General features: G+C 35.3%; 1 protein-coding gene across 1 annotated transcript in view; it reads left to right on the forward strand.

The window, feature by feature from the left end:
- Positions 1–20,957, forward strand: part of Vps13 (vacuolar protein sorting 13C) — a 108,753-nt gene that overhangs the window by 13,977 nt on the left and 73,819 nt on the right. Inside the window, exons 3-5 of the mRNA XM_067774277.1 lie at positions 16,837–16,923; positions 17,049–17,246; positions 17,323–17,682. Coding sequence (XP_067630378.1) covers positions 16,837–16,923; positions 17,049–17,246; positions 17,323–17,682 — 645 coding nt within the window. The remainder of the gene's footprint in view (positions 1–16,836; positions 16,924–17,048; positions 17,247–17,322; positions 17,683–20,957) is intronic.

Consider the following 20,957-nt stretch of genomic DNA (forward strand, 5'->3'; position numbering starts at 1 on the left):
AATATCTCAAATTCGTATGAGTATTTAAATGTAAATAGAGAAAATAATTATAGTATTATTGTTATTAACGTGTACATTAAGCTGGGTTGATTTGAATGGTGATGTCCTACGAAACGGCAATTGTCATATGTGGTTGGTAAATACTTGCAGCCTTTAATTGATTTATTTAAATACATATAGCTCAGACTTCAGCGCCGCTGGTACAATTGTGGCTATCAGCTGTCCCGCTCTGCATCCAAGTAGAATAGAGATAGTCATTAAACATGTAGTGCGAAACTGGTGCTATGCGTGACTGTCTCCTATTTCGGCTGTAGGGAAACTTCTTAAGATCATAAAATAAATATGATAAATTTACTACCTGCAGTTTGATACATTTTACTCTTGTTACTGTTGAAGCGATAAATACACTTCCTCTTCGGTACGTTCCGGTATCAAGCACCATAAAGGTACAAGCCCGACCGTCTCGGGTACGATTTAATATGACCACATCGAACCTTCTAGGCCAACCAGTAGTTCCATGAGGAAATTGGGGTCTCCAGAGTCGAGCCTGCTAAAGAAATAGGATTTGCCACGGGTAGTTGAAAGGGTCCCGATAAATTTTACTAGCATATATTGTTGATAACTCTCTATATGGTGTGTGTTCTCAGATATATGTAGGTTGTTTATATTCATATAGATAGATTTCGGATTCTGTAGGAATTGATCATTGAGGTGTATATAAAGAATAAAAGGTTAGAGTTGGGTCATTGCGATGACCCAACTTGTTTAAGCGACTTAAACTATGAGTTTTTTTCTTTCGTTTGAGTATACCTCAAACTTCATATTTCTTTGTGAAATGTATGAATATTTGATTGGTTTAATATGTAGTTACGAGTCATATAAAAAATATATTGTTGCATACTTTGGGTTGCCCTGATGATAAGTTTCGATAAAACACAAAAGTATAATATAACAGTTGCGCACACACTTATAATCCCACTCAGATGGAGGAGCATGTGAAGAACTATGTGGGGTCCCTTGCGGTTGCCAATTAGCGCCAGTTAACGAAACGTAGTAGAAACTGAAAAGCTTTATTTAACTGTCTTGAAAGCATTAAGTACAAACCATGGCACAATAAAACCAAAGGGGAAGTCAGTAGTACAACAATAAAAAATTTACGGACCTCATAATCCCGTCATGAATTTAAAAGTAGCAAAATACTACCTTACTACTTTTTACTACTCGATATATCTCCACATTGGAAAAGAAAGCATGAAAGAAAAGAGAAGAGGAAATGGGCAGAAAAAGTAAAGGGAACAAGAGGAAGATGGAGAGTGAAAGTAAAAGTGAGAATAAGGGTAATGGTTTAAGACAAAGTAGTAAAAAAGTTTAAACAGGAAGATTGAGAATAGGAATACGATTTAGAGTAATAGTGAGAGTTAGATTTGGATAAGAGAAAGAGCGGGAAGAGTCAGAAGAAAATCGGGAAGATTTGCGGAAGAGTGAATAAGCCGATTATGGTAAACAGAAAAAAATTTCTTTGGGGCTAAAATCTAGAAAAAAGGGCTAGAAACAGCTAAATTTCTTCAAGAAAATCCAAAACCCGCTGCAAAAAGAGCCGAAAGTATATGTATATTTTTCAATTTAAGTTTTCACATTTATTTCAAATCATACTTAAACAAAGTTATAAAAAATGTACAGTAAAATAAACAAAAAAAAAAAATTAGGTACAAGAGAGGTACATAAATAATACTGTTTTTGTAGTTCATTATATATTTTTTAATAACAAAAATGGTTTTATTTTTTAACTTTTGTTTTGCCATATGGCGGTAAGGTATCCTTAAAAAGTAATAAGTATTTATCACACTACTACAATGACGGCACTTCTATAGGTACGCCAAAAATACGACTGGCCAAAATGTTGGCCGATGAAAATTAATTTAAATTTTTTCCAATTTTTTTATTAAACTTGTAACGTCCTACGGGTGTACAAATCACCATTAAAATACACGTGTGCGATATTCAAGTTTATGTTGGGACGAGATATATTTGAAGGGCCTTAGTCTTCAAAATCTATGACTAAGTCCTCAGAAGATGAATTATTATTTTTGCTACACTCATAAATATTTTTTGTGTTCATTAATTTTAAGAAATCGTTCTTTATTTTAAAGTCATGACAGCATTTATTCAGCCGTTTAAGACCACTTCTTATTGTCAGAAGCGAATTCAACTGAACTAAACTCATTTTGTTTCTGTGTTTACTTTTAATCAAAAGGTCTTGCAACTTCAGCATTACTTAGTGGCAGCCCAAAATCGACAAGCTTTTGGAATTATATTGTTTAATATCAAACCAAATACTTAATGTTGAAGTCACATTTTTCCAATTTTGGAGATAGATATTTTTCCACTGCACTTTTAATCTCGTTATTTCATCAGTGCTATACTTATTTTTTCATTTGTGAAATATGAAAACCTTTAAAGTTTTACAATTCTCAGTGTGCTTTCAACCGAAAAGAAATCTATTTTGCTCAGCGTTTCTATATTGTGCGGCAAGCGTTGCCTCAATTGCTCTATTAATTTAATTATGAAGTCGCGACATATATTACGTATCTTTCTTTCAATGAATTCGTCTATACATTTACCCCATTTTTTAATTCGTATATATTCTTCAAAGGTATAATGAAAATAAGGTACGGGAGACAAAAATTTATTATAATCTGAAGTTAAAGAGTCGAAACTCTTAGAAGGTGACACTACGCTGTTGCACAAGCTGGAAAGCAAATCTACAACCTCATGGCACAGTTTATCGATTAAAGTTTTTGTTATCAGTTAAGGACCGAGTTGCCACATCATACATAACGAAACAAGAAAAACAAAACTTCGACACACATAAAACACATTACAAATTTCACAATACGTATTGCCGAAATAGATTTGGAGCCAAAAAGGGGCAAAAAATATAAAGAGGGCCAAAAAAAGGGTTTGGAGCTAAACGCAAAAAAGGGCTAGATCTGGCTCCAAAAGCACCAAAATGGCACAACTGATGATAAACTATGCAATGTAGAGGGGAGAGTAAATGACAGAGGAAGAGTATTTGACAGAAGAGAGGCAGGTGGATGGATAGAGAAAGTCAGAACAATGTCTTTCGAGTTTGATCATGCGACTGGGGTTTTTTCATGTTTGTCTAAACGTTTCCAGAGGTAGACAGAGCTGTTTAAAATAAAGTTCTGATAAGCCAAACATTTTTTTTGCCATCAAGTAAATCTATAAGCTCTGTCGCTTTATATTTTTACACCAGCCACCTCTTTCTGCTCAATAATCCTACGTCAACGGTTGGTTTACATAGATAAATATTGGATCTTGGGACCGTATACCGTCAATCCCTAGTATTCGTATTACTCATCCGCAACTTCATGATATTGTTCCTTTTCGTCAAACGTCCCAATGACGTCAGCAGTTCGCTTACATATTCTTACATATTCCTTAGTTGTTGACACAGTGATACTCTGAAGATCTAGCCATTCAATTCCGTTGACTAAAACTTTTCCATTTCCTCTTAGGATACATACAACGAACGTAGAAGTTAGGCTGTTATCGCTAAATGTTGCATAATTTTCTGTGCACTTGATTTTGTTTGACAGATTTTTGGCGATGGAATTTTAGCTAAGCGAAAGTTGTAATTTTATTTTAAAACAGAGCAGAGATCTGCAATGAGTAGTTGTAAACTGAACGCAACATAGGCAAAGTCAGAATAAAATATGATTTTAAGTTAGTCAACACTCGAATGGAAGAACTTGACTGTTCATAGTTGACTTCGAAGAAACCTTGTAATATTGATGCATAAAAAGAAATGGATATGATGAGAAACGTTACAAATAACTAAGTAAAGATTACATAACTAATTTAAACAATATAACGTGTATCACGAAGGCGGAAAAAGGCAAACTCTCGACAATGGCGGCACTACCGCCCAGGATTTATGGGCTACCGAAAATCCACAAGAAAGGACTTCCTCTCAGGCCGATTTGCTCAGCTTTTAACTCTCCATCATATGGTCTATGCCAATTTCTAATAAATATTTTAAAAAATATCACGGCTGACTCCAAATACAACGTTAAGAACACACTTGAATTTAAAGATAGAATCAATAATACCTTCATTTGCGAAGATGAAAGACTCATCTCCTTTGACGTGGTTTCATTGTTTCCAAGTATACCAACACAAATGGCACTTGACATCATACGTAATAAATGGACGATTATAAAAGAACATACTAATATGCCCAAACAACTATTTATGGACATATTAAAGTTTTGTATCGAAGAAAACAGATACTTTAAATTCAATGACACGGTTTATACACAATTAAAAGGTATGCCCATGGGATCGCCGGCATCTCCAGTTATCGCGGAAATTATAATGGAAGAACTTTTGAACAATACGATGGAAAAATTAGTGCATAAACCAAGAATTATGACAAAATATGTGGATGATTTATTCGCAATTGTAAAACATGATGAAATACAGAATACCCTGAACGCGCTGAACACTTTTCATAAAAACATAAAGTTCACCATAGAACAGGAAGAAGAAGGAAAACTACCTTATTTAGACTCTATGGTTATAAAAAGAGATAGCCAGATAAAACTTATATGGTATAAGAAACCAACTGCGTCAGGGCGACTAATAAATTTTTACTCTAAACACCCGAAGAGTATGATTATGAATACAGCAATGAGCTGTATACGACGCATGCTACAGATATCAGACGATGTCTATCATCAAGAAATTAGACAAGACATTTTTTCGCTACTCAAACTAAATGATTTTCCTGAAAATATTATAAGGACATTAATAAGAAGATCGATGTGTGCAGGTAATCTAGAAAAATCCGCAACACCAAAAACGTTTAAATCGGTAATCTACGTACCTCAACTATCAGAGCGTCTAATCAAGTCCAACTGTTACAATAATAAACAATTTAAAATAGCCCATAAACCCTGCAACACACTCAAAAGCATGTTCAATAAAACCAAGTCCATAATACCTCCTATGGAAAAAAGAAACGTCATTTACAAAATTCCGTGCAATGGCAACAACTACGAAGCGTGCAGAAGTATTTACGTAGGCACCACCAAATCGAAGTTAAAAACTAGAATAGCACAGCACAAATCGGACATGAAACATTGTCATAATTTGAATAACCAAAAAACTGCACTAACAGCCCACTGTGCATCTAGTGGCCACTGTCCAAACTTTGAGAAAGCGTCGGTATTACAACAACAAAATCACTATAGAAAGAGATTAACACTGGAAATGTTACACATAATACATACACCACCTGACATACGACTAAACTTCAAAACAGACACGATCAACGTCGCTCACTTGTACAGACACTTACTCACAACAAAATCGACAGTACAAAACTCCACGCCAACGCGAACGGACGTTTAACTCAAAAATGTATGTATGTTTATAAAATATGACATATTACATGTATGATAATTTGTTTTTACATTGTTTTGTATAGTCCCTTGAAGACGGTTACCGACGTGTAACCGAAATATATCGGAATAAAAAATAAAAACTTGTGTTTTTATTACCAAATATATTGACCTCGAGCCGGTACACATAAAACTAATTTAAACAATATTTTACCCTACTAAAAAATAAAAAAATTAATATTTAAACTAAATCTAAGAAAAAAAGTTTCTAAGAACGAGCTTTTATTACTTGTTAATAAAACGAACTAAAAAGTAAAAAAAAAAATTTAAGAAAAAAAAACTTTTTTAAAAATAAGTTTTTATTATTGGTTAATAAAATTAACTAAGAAGTAAAAAATAACTTGACTGTAAAGAAATATAACACTTTATAAGTTCATTGTAACCTTTAACGATAATTAGGCTTCTAGTCGACGACAAAAAAATTCTATATTGTACATCTATATATATAAAAAGAAGTGTACATTTTGATTGTCACTCCATAACTCGAGAACGGATAGAAAGATTGCCATGAAATTTTTAGGAAAGATACAGGAAGGAGAGATGATGGTTAGTTGATTTTGAAATCCCAAATCGGTTTAGCCATTAGCTATAAAAATGAATGTTTGTATGTATGTCATCGATGAAATCAAAAACTACTGGACCGATTTTTATTATGGTATATACATATATGTACGAGGAAGGTTTGTATAATGAGTACTTTGATACCGGGTGACTAGGGTCTCGAGATATAGGCCAAAACATGGACCCGGGTAACTCCAGGAAGTGTTTGTACAATATGGGTATCAAATGAGCGCTCTTTATGAGTACTTTGACACTGGGTATTTTTCGTACCCCTGTCTGACTAGGGTCTCGAGATATAGGCCAAAACGTGGACCCGGCACCCCTAGAATGTGTTTATACAATATGGATATTAAATGAAAGCTGTTGATGAGTGCTTTAGTACAGGGTAGCTTTCATACAACTGGTAGGCTAGGGTCTCGAGATATAGCCCAAAACGTGGACCCGGGTACCCCTAGAATGTGTTTATACAAAATGGATATCAAATGAAAGCTGTTTATGAGTGCTTTAATACGGATAATTTTTAATACCGCTGGGTGTCTTGGGTCTCTAGATTTAGGCCAAAACGTGGACCCGGATACCCCGAGACAATGTTTATACAATATGGATATCAAATGAAAACTGTTGAGTGCTTTTTACTACAGGGTAGTTTTCATACCTATTGGTGACTAGGGTCTCGATATATAGGCCAAAACATGGACCCGGATACCCCTAGAATGTGTTTATACAATATGGATATCAAATGAAAGCTGTTGATGAGTGCTTTAGTACAGAGTAGCTTTCATACCTATTGGTGACTAGGGTCTCGAGATATAGGCCAACACGTGGACCCAGGCACCCCTAGAATGTGTTTATAAAATATGGATACCAAATGAAAGCTGTTGAGTGCTTTAGCACAGGGTAATTTTCATACCTATTGGTGACTAGGGTCTCGAGATATAGGCCATAACATGGACCCGGATACCCCTAGAATGTGTGTGTATTTTGGATATCAAATGAAAGCTGTTGCTGAGAGCTTTTAAGTAATTTTCATTCTGATATTCGATTTAGTCGCATCAACCTGGCAAAACTGATAAATATGCATGCGAAGCCGAAATAAAGACATGAATTAATAATACCCACATACTTATTAACATAAATCCTATTCGATTTTCCTGAAATTTGGTATATAAATTTGCCTATATTAGAATTTACGATGTTTTTTTCCGGGAAGTAGACCAGAGGCGGACTGGGACTGTGATTAGGACTGCGACTGAGACTCGGAGTGGGACTGGGACTGAGACTCAGAATGGGACTGGAACAAAATACATACCACCCTCTGGGACTGGCAATAAGATATGAAGAGGAATGAGAAAAACTTGAGAGAAGAGGAAAGAGAGAAGGAGAAAGAGACTGAGAAAGAGATATAATGAGACGAAGAAGGAGATAGACGAAGCGAAAAATACGGAGGGAGGAGTGAATACAAAGATTAGGAAAAGTGTAGAGGGGCGAGGGCAGAGTTAGACGGAAAAAGCTTATTAAAATGTGTGCAGATATACCAAAGTTAGGGCAGAGCAACGTCTGCCGGGTATGCTAGTTTTGTATATAAATTTGACTATACTAGTATTTACGATCCTCTTTTCCGGAAAGTAGACCAGAGGCGGACTGGCACTGGGATTAGGTCTAGGACTGGGACTCGGAATGGGACTGGAACAAAATACGTACCACCCTATGGGACTGGCAATAAGGGATGAAGAATGAGAAGAACTTAAGAGAAGAGAAAAGAGAGAAGGAGACTAAGAAAGAGATAGAGTGAAACGAAGATAGAGATAGATGAAGTGAAAAAGACGGAGGGAGGATTGAATAAAATGATTAAGAAAAAGTGAAGAGTGGGGGAGGGCAGAGTTAGACCGAAAAAGCTTATTAAAATGTATGCAGATAGACCAAATTTAGGGCAGAACAACGTCTGACGGGTCTGCTAGTTAGCGATAAAACGAAAGTGCTTGATTTCGTCAGCCAAAGGCCGAAAGTGGAAAGTTTCGTATGGCACGTCGATATGTAGGTAGTTTTGTGTAGAGCAATCCATACGAGTGTTGTATTCATGTAAAATTGTAAGATTTGAGTTGTTTCTATGGTTTCCAATATAAAATTTGATTAAAGTATAGCACATACGGCGAATATGAGACCTTGTGAATTGCCTAAATGTTTATAGTAAGTTATAATATTATTTATTATCTCTGCTCATCCGACAGCTAATAAATTGCTTTGTTAGCCGTGTGCTTATCATGCCATTGAACTGCTTGAGTCATTTGTACATACCTACATATGTATGTTTATAACGTTAGTATAGGACAAAAAAGCTTATCTCGCCATTTAAAAATTTTACAAGGAAACAAAAATTTTCATCAAAGTTGTAAATATCGCTAGGTAAAACTTGCTATTTAAATTGAATTTAACTAAAGGGTGTACTTAATAGTGTCAAAACCAGAAAACTTTAGAAACCGGCATAGAACAAATATGAGGTACCGCCCTTTCTCTTAGAAGAGATATATTCATAAGATAGATATATTCCTAATCTTTATATATGTATGTGGCTATGTGAGCGGGTATCACTGACATTAATTACAGTGACTAATTTTATTATTATTACACACCAAAGCTCCAAGGTTCAAGTCCCGGGCAAAGAAACATCAAAAATTTAGAAACACGTTTTTCAATCAGAAAAAAGGGTTTCTAAGCAGAGTCGCCCCTCGGCAGTGATTGGGCAAACTTTTCGAGTGTATTCCTGCAACGAAAAGCTTCTCAGTGCAAATTCAGATACCGTTTGTAGGAAAAACTAAAAAGAATCACGACTTAAATTGCAAGAGAGGCTCTGCCTAATTTGCTCGGAAGTAAATTGCGCTATGGATTTATTTATAAAATCGTGTTGCAAAAATCACTTGATGCTGTAATTGAAGATGCATATCACGCAAGTATAAAAAATTGTGAACAATGCTTAAGTGCCATCAAAGTTGCTTCAGTCATCTGGAATCCGATATATTCTTCACACTTTTTTAGAATTCAAAAGAGTTCAGTGCAAATTAATACAATTTGCTATTCAACCTCTCTACTTTGATAATTCCTCTGCCACTCTACAATGCTATATGTATGTTTATCAATGTCTTGCCACTTGAAGTCAGGCGTTTTATACAAAATTGTATGTTTATTTTGTAATATCCGGCTCCATTACTGTTAAGAATTCCATGGATAGTTAACTTTTAATGTCCCTAACATAACTCTCCACTTTCGCAATATATTCCGCATTGAAGTGCTGTGATCAAATATTCACAGCTTGGCTCCTCTTCTAAGAGACCTTGTAGAATTCCTATACGTCTTGAGCTTGCGTTTTCAAGCTAAGGTCTCTGTTTAAGTCACGGTTTGAGTCATATTATTTAGCACATTAAATCTTATTTAAAATTGTTTAATTAGTACTAAGTTAACCTGTAATCTAGTCAGTAAGTTTTGATACCATTAGCTTAACTAAGGTAGGAAATTAAAAGAAAACGAGTAAGGACGGGACTGTCTTCGGCTGTGCCGAAGACTCCATACCTTTCATGAATGGGGCTGAACAATAATCTTATCCCGTTCGTAATCTACAAATAATCGGATGTATAAGATAAGAAATATATAGTGAACTGATGTACATACCTAAACGATTTTTAAGATAAATATAAAATAAAAAAATGGCAAAAAAACCCCCCTTATCTGAACGATCGGTTGTATGGGATATATATTATATATAGCTCCGATCGAAATTATTTTTACAGGAAATCTTCTATGATATATTAGAATATATATCACCAAGCTTCACGTTTTTGTATTGGAAACTAAGGAAGAAATTGCCAAAAATCTTTCTATCTGAACGATCGGTTGTATGGGATAGGTATATACTATATACATAGAGCCCCGATCAAAGTGATTTTTTCAGGAAATCTTCTATGATATATTAGAATAAATATCACCAAGTTTAACGTTTTTATATTGGAAATTAAGGGAGAAATGGCTAAAAATCTTTCTATCTGAACGATCGGTTGTATGGGATATATATTATATATAGCCCCGATCGAAATGATTTTTACAGGAAATCTTCTATGATATATTAGAATATATATCACCAAGCTTCACGTTTTTGTATTGGAAACTAAGGGAGAAATGGCCAAAAATCTTTCTATCTGAACGATCGGTTGCATGGGATAGGTATATACTATATACATAGAGCTCCGATGAAAGTGATTTTTTCAGGAAATCTTCTATGATATATTAGAATAAATATCACCAAGTTTAACGTTTTTTTATTGGAAATTAAGGGAGAAATGGCTAAAAATCTTTCTATCTGAACGATCGGTTGTATGGGATATATATTATATATAGCCCCGATCGAAATGATTTTTTCATGAAATCTTCTATGATATATTAGAATAAATATCACCAAGTTTAACGTTTTTATATTTTAAATTAAGGGAGAAATTGCCAAAAATCTTTCTATCTGAACGATCGGTTGTATGGGATATATACTATATATAGCTCCGATCAAAGTGATTTTTTCAGGATATCTTCTATGATATATTAGAATATATATCACCGAGTTTCACATTTATAATTTCTAAATTGCGGCAGGAATGACCCAAATCGTCTTATCTGAACGATCGGTTGTATGGGAGATATATGTTATAGTGGTCCGATCCTACCGGATCCGACAAATGTCTAATATAATACAAAAATACATCCTTGTGCCAAATTTCATTGAGATATCTCAAAATTTGAGGGACTAGTTTGCGTTCAAACAGACCATTTCATGAAAGGTATAAAAATGGCAAAAAACCCCCTTATCTGAACGATCGGTTGTATGGGATATATATTATATATAGCTCCGATCGAAATGATTTTTACAGGAAATCTTCTATGATATATTAGAATATATATCACCAAGTTTCACGTTTTTGTATTGGAAACTAAGGGAAAAATGGCCAAAAATCTTTCTATCTGAACGATCGGTTGTATGGGATAGGTATATACTATATACATAGAGCCCCGATCGAAGTGATTTTTTCAGGAAATCTTCTATGATATATTAGAATAAATATCACCAAGTTTAACGTTTTTATATTGGAAATTAAGGGAGAAATGGCTAAAAATCTTTCTATCTGAACGATCGGTTGTATGGGATATATATTATATATAGCCCCGATCGAAATGATTTTTTCAGGAAATCTTCTATGACATATTAGAATAAATATCACCAAGTTTAACGTTTTTATATTTTAAATTAAGGGAGAAATTGCCAAAAATCTTTCTATCTGAACGATCGGTTGTATGGGATATATACTATATATAGCTCCGATCAAAGTGATTTTTTCAGGATATCTTCTATGATATATTAGAATATATATCACCGAGTTTCACATTTATAATTTCTAAATTGCGGCAGGAATGACCCAAATCGTCTTATCTGAACGATCGGTTGTATGGGAGATATATGTTATAGTGGTCCGATCCTACCGGATCCGACAAACGTCTAATATAATACAAAAATACATCCTTGTGCCAAATTTCATTGAGATATCTCAAAATTTGAGGGACTAGTTTGCGTTCAAACAGACCATTTCATGAAAGGTATAAAAATGGCAAAAAACCCCCTTATCTGAACGATCGGTTGTATGGGATATATATTATATATAGCTCCGATCGAAATGATTTTTACAGGAAATCTTCTATGATATATTAGAATATATATCACCAAGTTTCACGTTTTTGTATTGGAAACTAAGGGAAAAATGGCCAAAAATCTTTCTATCTGAACGATCGGTTGTATGGGATAGGTATATACTATATACATAGAGCCCCGATCAAAGTGATTTTTTCAGGAAATCTTCTATGATATATTAGAATAAATATCACCAAGTTTAACGTTTTTATATTGGAAATTAAGGGAGAAATGGCTAAAAATCTTTCTATCTGAACGATCGGTTGTATGGGATATATATTATATATAGCTCCGATCGAAATGATTTTTTCATGAAATCTTCTATGATATATTAGAATAAATATCACCAAGTTTAACGTTTTTATATTTAAAATTAAGGGAGAAATTGCCAAAAATCTTTCTATATGAACGATCGGTTGTATGGGATATATATTATATATAGCGCCGATCAAAGTGATTTTTTCAGGATATCTTCTATGATATATTATAATATATATCACCGAGTTTCACATTTATACTTTCTAAATTGCGGCAGGAATGACCCAAATCGTCTTATCTGAACAATCGGTTGTATGGGAGATATATGTTATAGTGGTCCGATCCTACCGGATCCGACAAATGTCTAATATAATACAAAAATACATCCTTGTGCCAAATTTCATTGAGATATCTCAAAATTTGAGGGACTAGTTTGCGTTCAAACAGACAGACGGACGGACACACGGACATGGCTCGCCCTGATCAATTCGGTATACTTAATGGTGAGTCTATTTTCTATATTTCTCAACGTTACAAACATCGGACCAATGTTAATATACCATTTCATTTTCATGAAAGGTATAAAAAGCGCCTAGCGCAAGCGTCTCCAATCGGGACCAAAACTTACAATAATACTTTTGACTATAATATTATTGATTTTAACTAAATGATAAAAAAATTTATTTTTCCAGGCCTAATAGGTAAACTGAATTATTAACCCATGTAGCTTCTTAAACAGGTTTATATTTATGAAACTATTCTGTTTTCGTGACCTCACATAGACCTCTTTACGAACAACGTATGCCGGATGTGATGGCATTGACAAGAACTCTTAAACGGATTTTATTATTGAATTTTACATGAGGAAGGGAATACATTTTTAGCATAGTTCTCAACATTTGACCAGTTCCTATTTTTGTCAGTAATAGCTTGGCACAGCATCCATATTGGGTTGTGATTAAGAAAATAAAAGACAGCAATATTACCAGTGATGGTATAGTTAATGGCTTGACATCTTCTGGCACAACTTTGAATCTATTAATAAGTACAAGCTCGATTAGATTAACATCTAGACCGTATGATAGCCAATCTAGCTCTTCTTCCCAATTATCAGTTCTTAAGCTGGTCAATTGTTGTCCTTCTGTGGAATACAACCTTTGTTTAAATCACGTATTCTATGATGCTTTTTCTTGCTTTTTTCTTTCATTTGCCACAGGTATGTAACTTCTTAACTGGCATATGAAATAGTCTAAAAACCAATTTATCTTTGTAGTCGCGAATGAGGGTGAAAATAAGCTGGCCAGAACAGTTCGATCCAGTTACCTTTCGTCTTATTGTTATACTCAGCGTGCTTTGCACACAGAGTATATTAACTTTGATTGGATAACGGTTGGTTGTACAGCTATAAAGGAATCGACATAGATATAGACTTCCATATATCAAAATCATCAGTGTGGAAAAAAAATTTGATTGAGCCATGTCCGTCCGTCCGTCTGTCCGTTAACACGATAACTTGAATAAATATTGAGATATCTTCACCAAATTTGCTACGCGAGCTTATCTGGACCCAGAATAGATTAATATTGAAAATGAGCGAAATCGGATGATAACCACGCCCACTTTATTTATATACATTTTGGAGAACACAAAAAACCTGATTATTTCGTAAATAATACACCTAGAATGTTGAAATTTGACGTCTGGACTGATATTGAGACTCTTGATAAAAATTTGAAAAAAAAATTTTTAAAATGGGCGTGGCACCGCTCACTTGTGAAAAAATCAATTTTACAAATATTATTAATCATAAATTAAAAATCGTTAAACCTATCGTAACAAAATTCTGCAGAGAGGTTGCCTTTGCTATAAGGAATGCTTTGAAGAAAAATTAAAGAAATCGGTTAAGGACCACGTCCACTTTTATATAAAATATTCTTAAAAGGGTCGTGGACGAATAAAACAAGCTATATCTTTGCAAAAAAAGAGCTTTATGTCAATGGTATTTCATTTCCCAAATGGATTTATAACAATAAATAGGATAAACTTCAAATTTTAAAAAATGGGCGTGGCACCGCCCTTTTATTGACAAAGCAATTTTCTATGTTTCGGGAGCCATAACTCGAAAAAAATTAACGGATCGTAACAAAATTGGGTACACATATTTTCCTTATAGCAGGAAATATTTCTAGAAAAAATGGACGAGATCGGTTAAAGACCACACCCACTTTTATATAAAAGATTTTGAAAAGGGTCGTAGACGAAACTAATAAGCTATATCTTAGAGCTTTATATCAATAGAATTTTGCTTTCTAAATTAAATTATAACCTTAAATTTGAAAACACTAAAATTTTTGAAAATGGGTGTGGCACCGCCCCTTTTATGACTAAGCAATATTCTATATTTCGGAATTAACATATCGCAATGAAATTGTGTACACATATTTTCCTTATAACAGAAAATATTTCTAGTAAAAATGGACGGGATCGGTTAAAGGCCACGCCTACTTTTATATAAAAGAAGTTTAAAAGGGTCGTAGACTAGAATAATAAGCTATAAATTAGCAAAAAATTGTTTTGAATCAATAATATTTCACTTATCAAGTTTTATTGTAAGAGAAAATGGGGAGAAATTTTTTTTTAAACGGGCGGTGCCACGTGTTATGTAGAAAAGTAATTTATCTGAAACGAAATGTACAATTGAAGCTCACGCCTTCCTTATTTGTTTTTTTTTTACGGATGAAATAGTGCCGGCTTTTGCTTGTATCTCTTGATCAATATTTGTGGGAGTTAAAACCTGTAAGTTTTATATTTTTACTGCCATTATAAATTGAAACGCGAATATATAAACGCATCCGAAAATGAGCTACATCTATTTAAAATAAATAAATTCAAAGTACGATTTACTTCCGAGAAGGTTTAGACCAGCCATCTCTTCCAATTTGTGTCGAGTCGGAATGCACCTGCAAGGCAGATGATTTTCGCTGAAGTTTTTATGGCAGAAATACGGTCGGAGTGTTTGCCAAACCATTGCAGAGTGGCGACCCCGATTAAAAAAAGGTTTCGATATTTCGCTGGGATATGAACTCAAGTCCGAGGCGAGCAAGTTACCACCACACCATGGCGGCCGCTACATCACCCATACAGAGTTAAGGAAAACCGCGCACTTACATGTATTTTATTAGCCGGCTGTTTGATTGTGTGCTGTATTTATTTATGCCCACACGATTTACTGGCTTATGAATGCAAAATATTTACTAAGCAATATCGGAATACTTACAAGTGCTAGGAAAGTGCGTTGCACCGTTATCAAATTAAAATTGCCTTTGAATGCGGGTAATGATGGCCAAGAATAGATAGTCTATCTTTATAATCATTACATTACAAAGAAAAAATTTTAATTGGAAACGTTTCTATTAGATACCGATCGTGAACAACTTTCCCTCATTTGAATTTTTGGTTTTGAGTGCTACTGTAAACAACTACTTTCTCAAGAATCGCTAGTATTAAGGCTACGTAGATGCTTTTCGCCACAGTCACTCACATTCACAGTCACTACTTTATAATACCAAAAATTTCATAAAGGCATTCAGGTTTACTGTCACTCACTGAAGTGAACGCGTGCTCTTATATGATAGTAATATTGCTTCACCCGAGAAAAAATGCCTCGTTGCGTTTTACATAACTTTCCATTAAGTGTGTATTTTATGCCATCGAGGAAATATCGAAGAATTTGCACCTTGGCAGCAACGTCACTGTTGACGAATATAAATTCGAAGCTATTAAGCGCTTCTTCTAAGCAGTGGAAGAGGTAGAGGCAGAGGCAGCGATAGAGGTAGAGGTAAAGGTGGCGGTAGATTTATTTCGTTATCTTTTCTGCACTTGGAACTACTGCCTTCGGGATCACTTCGATATGATACCGATACTATTTCTTAGTTGCTTCAGGATTGTTTTCTGCATTTCGGGAATATTTCGTGACCATTTTTGGGAAGCGTTTGGGATCATTACGGGACTGTTTTCGGGTTGCTTTCGGAGTGTTTTGGGATTGTGCTTAAGTTTATTTCGAAACTTTTTCAGAATTGTTTTAAGGTATATTTTGGGACTCCTTCGCAATCTTTTCGGCACCATTTCGTGACTTTTGTAAGTATGACTGCGACTTTTTTAGGATATTTTCTTGGCATAATTTTGGAACTATTTTAGGAAAGTTTCAGATTACTGTGGGATTATTTCGGAATGATCTCGACATTTTTTAAGAAATTGTATTCTGACCATTTCAGGACTGTTCTAAAGTTATATTCGGTAGAATTTTTTAATAACTTCGAGATAGCTTTCGTGTTAATTATCTTTAACGCTTTTGTTACGGAGTTTTATTTCCACTCTCCCTATAGTTTTGCGATATCTACTTTTGTTGTGAGAATTGTATTTAAGAAATTCGTTCTGAATATTTTAAAAACCAGTAAAGCCTTTCATTATCCTGAGGCAAATTGTCCCATATTGTAACAGTAGTAGGGAAGGAATTTTAGGTATCATAATCGGACAATGGCGCCGGTTGGCAGAGAGAAGGAGCGACTGGTGCGCCTTTTTGGACGGCCATAACCGTTTAAACGTTTCAACTTTATTTCAGGTCTGTTTCGGGATCATTTTGGAACTAGTTTCGGATTATTTTATGACTATCTTTAAAGCATTCCGAGCTTTTTTTTGTTATCATTTTTAGACTGCTATTTCCAGCATTTTATCGGAAATATTTTCAGAATATTGTCCTCTAACGTCTCTTTCAAAGTATTCTTGAGTATTCATGTATACATATTTTTCCAGGTGATGTCGTTTTAAATAACTTAAAACTCAAAGAGAATGCGCTCGATGAGGTGGATTTGCCAGTACAGCTCGCCTACGGGTTTCTCGGTAAGTGAAATCAAGTCTATCTACAAATTTCTAATTTGATTTGCTAAAATTGAAATCCAAATGAAGAATTTTTCTAATAATGTTTCGTCATAAATTTTTCACAAACTCGCATTTCCTTCTATTAGGCAAATTGGTCTTGAAAATACCATGGAAAAATCTTTATAGCCAACCAGTGATAGCAGAAATCGAGGATCTATATATGTTGGTAACACCCAAACAAGCAGTACAATACGATGCGGAAAAAGAAGAAAAATATGTGCTACAGACAAAACAAGCAGCGCTTCAAGCGCTTGAAGAAGCTCACAAAAAAGAGTTAATGAAAGGTTAGTATAAACCAATTATTTTCACAAATATTAATAAAAAAAATCTGGTTCAATTACAACGATAAAACTCATATAGATCAAATAAAACCTGATGCCACCTTTTCCGAGAAGCTAACAGCACAGATTGTCAATAATCTACAAGTGAAAATTTCAAATATACATTTACGTTATGAAGATACCTCCACAACAGGCGAGAGTTTCGCGCTGGGTGTTACACTGCATGATCTGGAATTATATACCACAGATGAGAACTGGATGAAATGTTATTTAACACAGCAAGTTAGTCGTGTGTTCAAGATAGCAAATCTAGACTCTTTATCAGCATATATGAATTGTAAAACAACCATGTACTCAGGGATGCCCAAAGAGCAGCTAGAAACTGTTTTTCGTCGAAACATTGCACAAAAAGATTCAATGCCGAACGATTATCATTATAGTGAGTATTAAACTGGGTCAGTACCCACCCATAAAAAATTAACAAGCTCAGAGTTGGGAGCAGTATCAGCTTTACACTACCACTATAGTGAAGCTGAATAATTTTTCAATAAAATTAAAAAAAAGATATAAAAAATATTTCATTTTATTGAAAATATTTTCAGCTTCAGCTCAGTGCATAAAAATGTTTCTTCACTCATATGAGTGGCGGCATAAAAAGCTTATAATCATTGTATGCTTGTTTTTTCACTCAGTTGAGTGATGGTGAAAAAATAAAATAACTGCAATAAATTTTTTTAGTCGTAAGCTGAAAAATAGTGCACACTCAAATTTTTTCAATATAGTGTAATCATAATGAAAGTGTAGTGCGATCAAAATTTATTGAACTACCCTCAACTATGTTGGAAATACAGGATTTGTTAATGTTACTTGATATCAGATTTGTATGAAAGCGGCTTTGGAGCTCAAAAGGAAATGTCTTCAAACCAAATTTAACGAGGAATGACGGAACAGGACCAAAACAATGGCATATAAATATATAGAACCGAGTTACTTAAAAAAAAACAATTCTGGCCCTATCTGCCAAGACACAAAAAATATATCCAGATTTATAAGCTTTAAATTTAGGTTCCGCTCTCTTATATGTTTTTTTCTCGACTTAGTCTAGTGAGTGCTCTACTAAGCAACACTGAAAGAAAAATACTGATCAAATCAACCGAAATACGGGTCAATTCAACCGATTTCTGTCGATTTTTATCCATCGCAACAAGATGTTGAATCAGCTACGCACAATTCGTTGATTCGTAATTGACCGTTTTAGTAGTCAAATGAACAAAAAAAGTTGTTGCGGCAGCTTTGTATGAAAGTACCTATGTTTCCATATAAATATTGTGACGAATATTAGTGACACTAAGTGATACTCACATCACTAGTCTGATGCTAAGTAAATGAAGCCACAACAACAATAAAGCAGGCAGTCACTTGTATCTACATAAACGAATCAATTATTATGTCTACACATATGTACGTACACGCAGCGGAGAAGAGACGCACAAACACATGCATATATCTTATCTGAGATGCTCGCAAAAGTAGGCAATTATCTGTGAAGTGTCACTCACATATACACGCGCATATGAGAAGCTATACACGTGCATCTGTAGTTATAATTTTATAGCAGTAACTAAGTTAATTCTGGAAACGCCTAGAAGTATGGAACGAGGCAATCGAAGAGTATAAAAGCGGCAACAGTGGAGGCCCGACAAGCAGTTTCGATTAAGACGCTATCTAGCGAGCAATAGCAGTATTATTTGAAAATAGTAGAGTTATTTATTGTGAAGTACTTTAATAAAGGCCATTTTGCATTATTAAATATTGGAGTTATTTATTCAACAATTTAGTGATCGAACTTAGCAAAAGGGCAAATAAGAGGATTTACAGTAAATTCGTTACAATTGGTGTCAGTAGAGGAATTGTTGAATAAATTCCAGAGGACAACAAGGACATGACAAAGTTAAGTGAATTGAAGATCCAGCAACTGAAGAAGGAGTTGGAGAGCCGTGGATTGAATACAACCGGCATTAAACTCGAACTTCAGGCACGACTACGAGAGGCAATGGAATCAGAAGGAATTAACGTGGAGAGTATGTCTTTCATCTTGATGTCGACGAGACAACAACAAAAATTTAAGAGAAAAACGAAACATCGCAGACAGTTACGAGCGCAGACTTGAACACGATTTTGGCTGCAATATCTGCACAAACATCGACAGTAACATCCCGGATGGAAGTACAGGAGGCATGCATTTCAGAAATGTCGTCACAAATGTCATCCCAACTGGAATCGCAGGAGACACGCATCGAGTCGAAGATTAAAGCACAATTGGATGAACAGAAAACATACATGGCGTCACAAATTGCAGAACAATTGAAAGAGCAAGAGGCACGCATAACATTACAACTCGAAGCACAGGAAGAGCGTATCTCAATGAAGCTGGAGGCACAGAAAACAAAAGTCTCATCGCAGCTGGAGGCTTTTAGTGAACGACAAGATAAAATGGAGGCCGAGATGGATGCTTCGAAAGATCGTATACAGGAGTTGCAACTAAATCGCCCAGCAGTTTCAGCGACTAATCCAAAGGTAAAAACACCATCCTTTGACGGTTCTGTTCCTTTCCAGGTCTTGAAGCTACAGGTTGAAAAGACCGCAGCAGTGAACAACTGGATGCTGAAGATAAAGTTGCAGCTCTATTCGTAGCATTGAAGGGACCAGCAGCCGAAATCCTACAGACGATTCCCGAAGGAGAGAAGAACAACTATGAAGCATTGATGGGCACTCTGGAGGAGACGATACGGAACTGAGCATAGGAGACAGATATACCAAATGGAGTTACTGAACCGTTTCCAGAGGCCTGGTGAGACATTGCAAGAGTTTGCGTCGGATGTTGAAAGGCTGGCACATTTAGCGAATGCGGACGCACCCGTGGAATACACTGAAAGTGTAAAGATTCAGAGCTTTATAAATGGCATACGGAATGATTCAGGAAACAGCGTCGCTTCTGTGTAAGCCTGTTTTCAAAGCACGCCGTGTGTAAGTAGAAAGGCCAGAATGGGTAGACGTAATTTTAGAAGCTTTAAAAGGAACGCAACAGAAGAATAATGGTGCAATCAAATGTTTCAAGTGCGGTAATCCAGGTCACATTGCTCGTCATTGCAGCACCGGTCCTGGTAGTTCCGTAAACGCAAAGCTGGAGGAGATAAGCAAGAGCGAGTCAGATGTAAAGATCGAAAACTTGCCCCAGCTATTGAATGTCCTGTGATATCTGTCTCGCAAATTGTAAGAAAATCAAGCAGTCTTACCGTCAGAGGGAATGTCGATGGCAAGGAGCGTGTGACTGTAGATACGGGCGCATCTCATTCCATAATCCGATCTGACTTGGTCAACAGGAGAGTAAAACCGTTACCTGGAGCAAGGTTGCGTACGGTCCCAGGCGAGTATAACCAAGTCCAAGGAGAAGTGATATGTGAAGTCTTAATTGGGAAGGTCATGGTTCTACACAAATTCATTGGGGCGGAGATTGTTGATGAAGTCATATTGGGAGTGGACTTCTTAGTTGACCATGACATCAGGTTCGACGTGCGGAGAAGGATTATGCGCTTTAAGAACCAGGATATACCACTTAACTTTAGTTTGGAGAAAGGGTTCAGCAGTAATCGAGTACTGGTGGAGAAGACTCGACAAAGACCACGAAAGTCAAAGGTAAAGGTTGATGGATCG

This window comes from Eurosta solidaginis, chromosome 3 (assembly GCF_040869045.1).
Source record: "Eurosta solidaginis isolate ZX-2024a chromosome 3, ASM4086904v1, whole genome shotgun sequence".
NCBI classification, from domain to species: domain Eukaryota; kingdom Metazoa; phylum Arthropoda; class Insecta; order Diptera; family Tephritidae; genus Eurosta; species Eurosta solidaginis.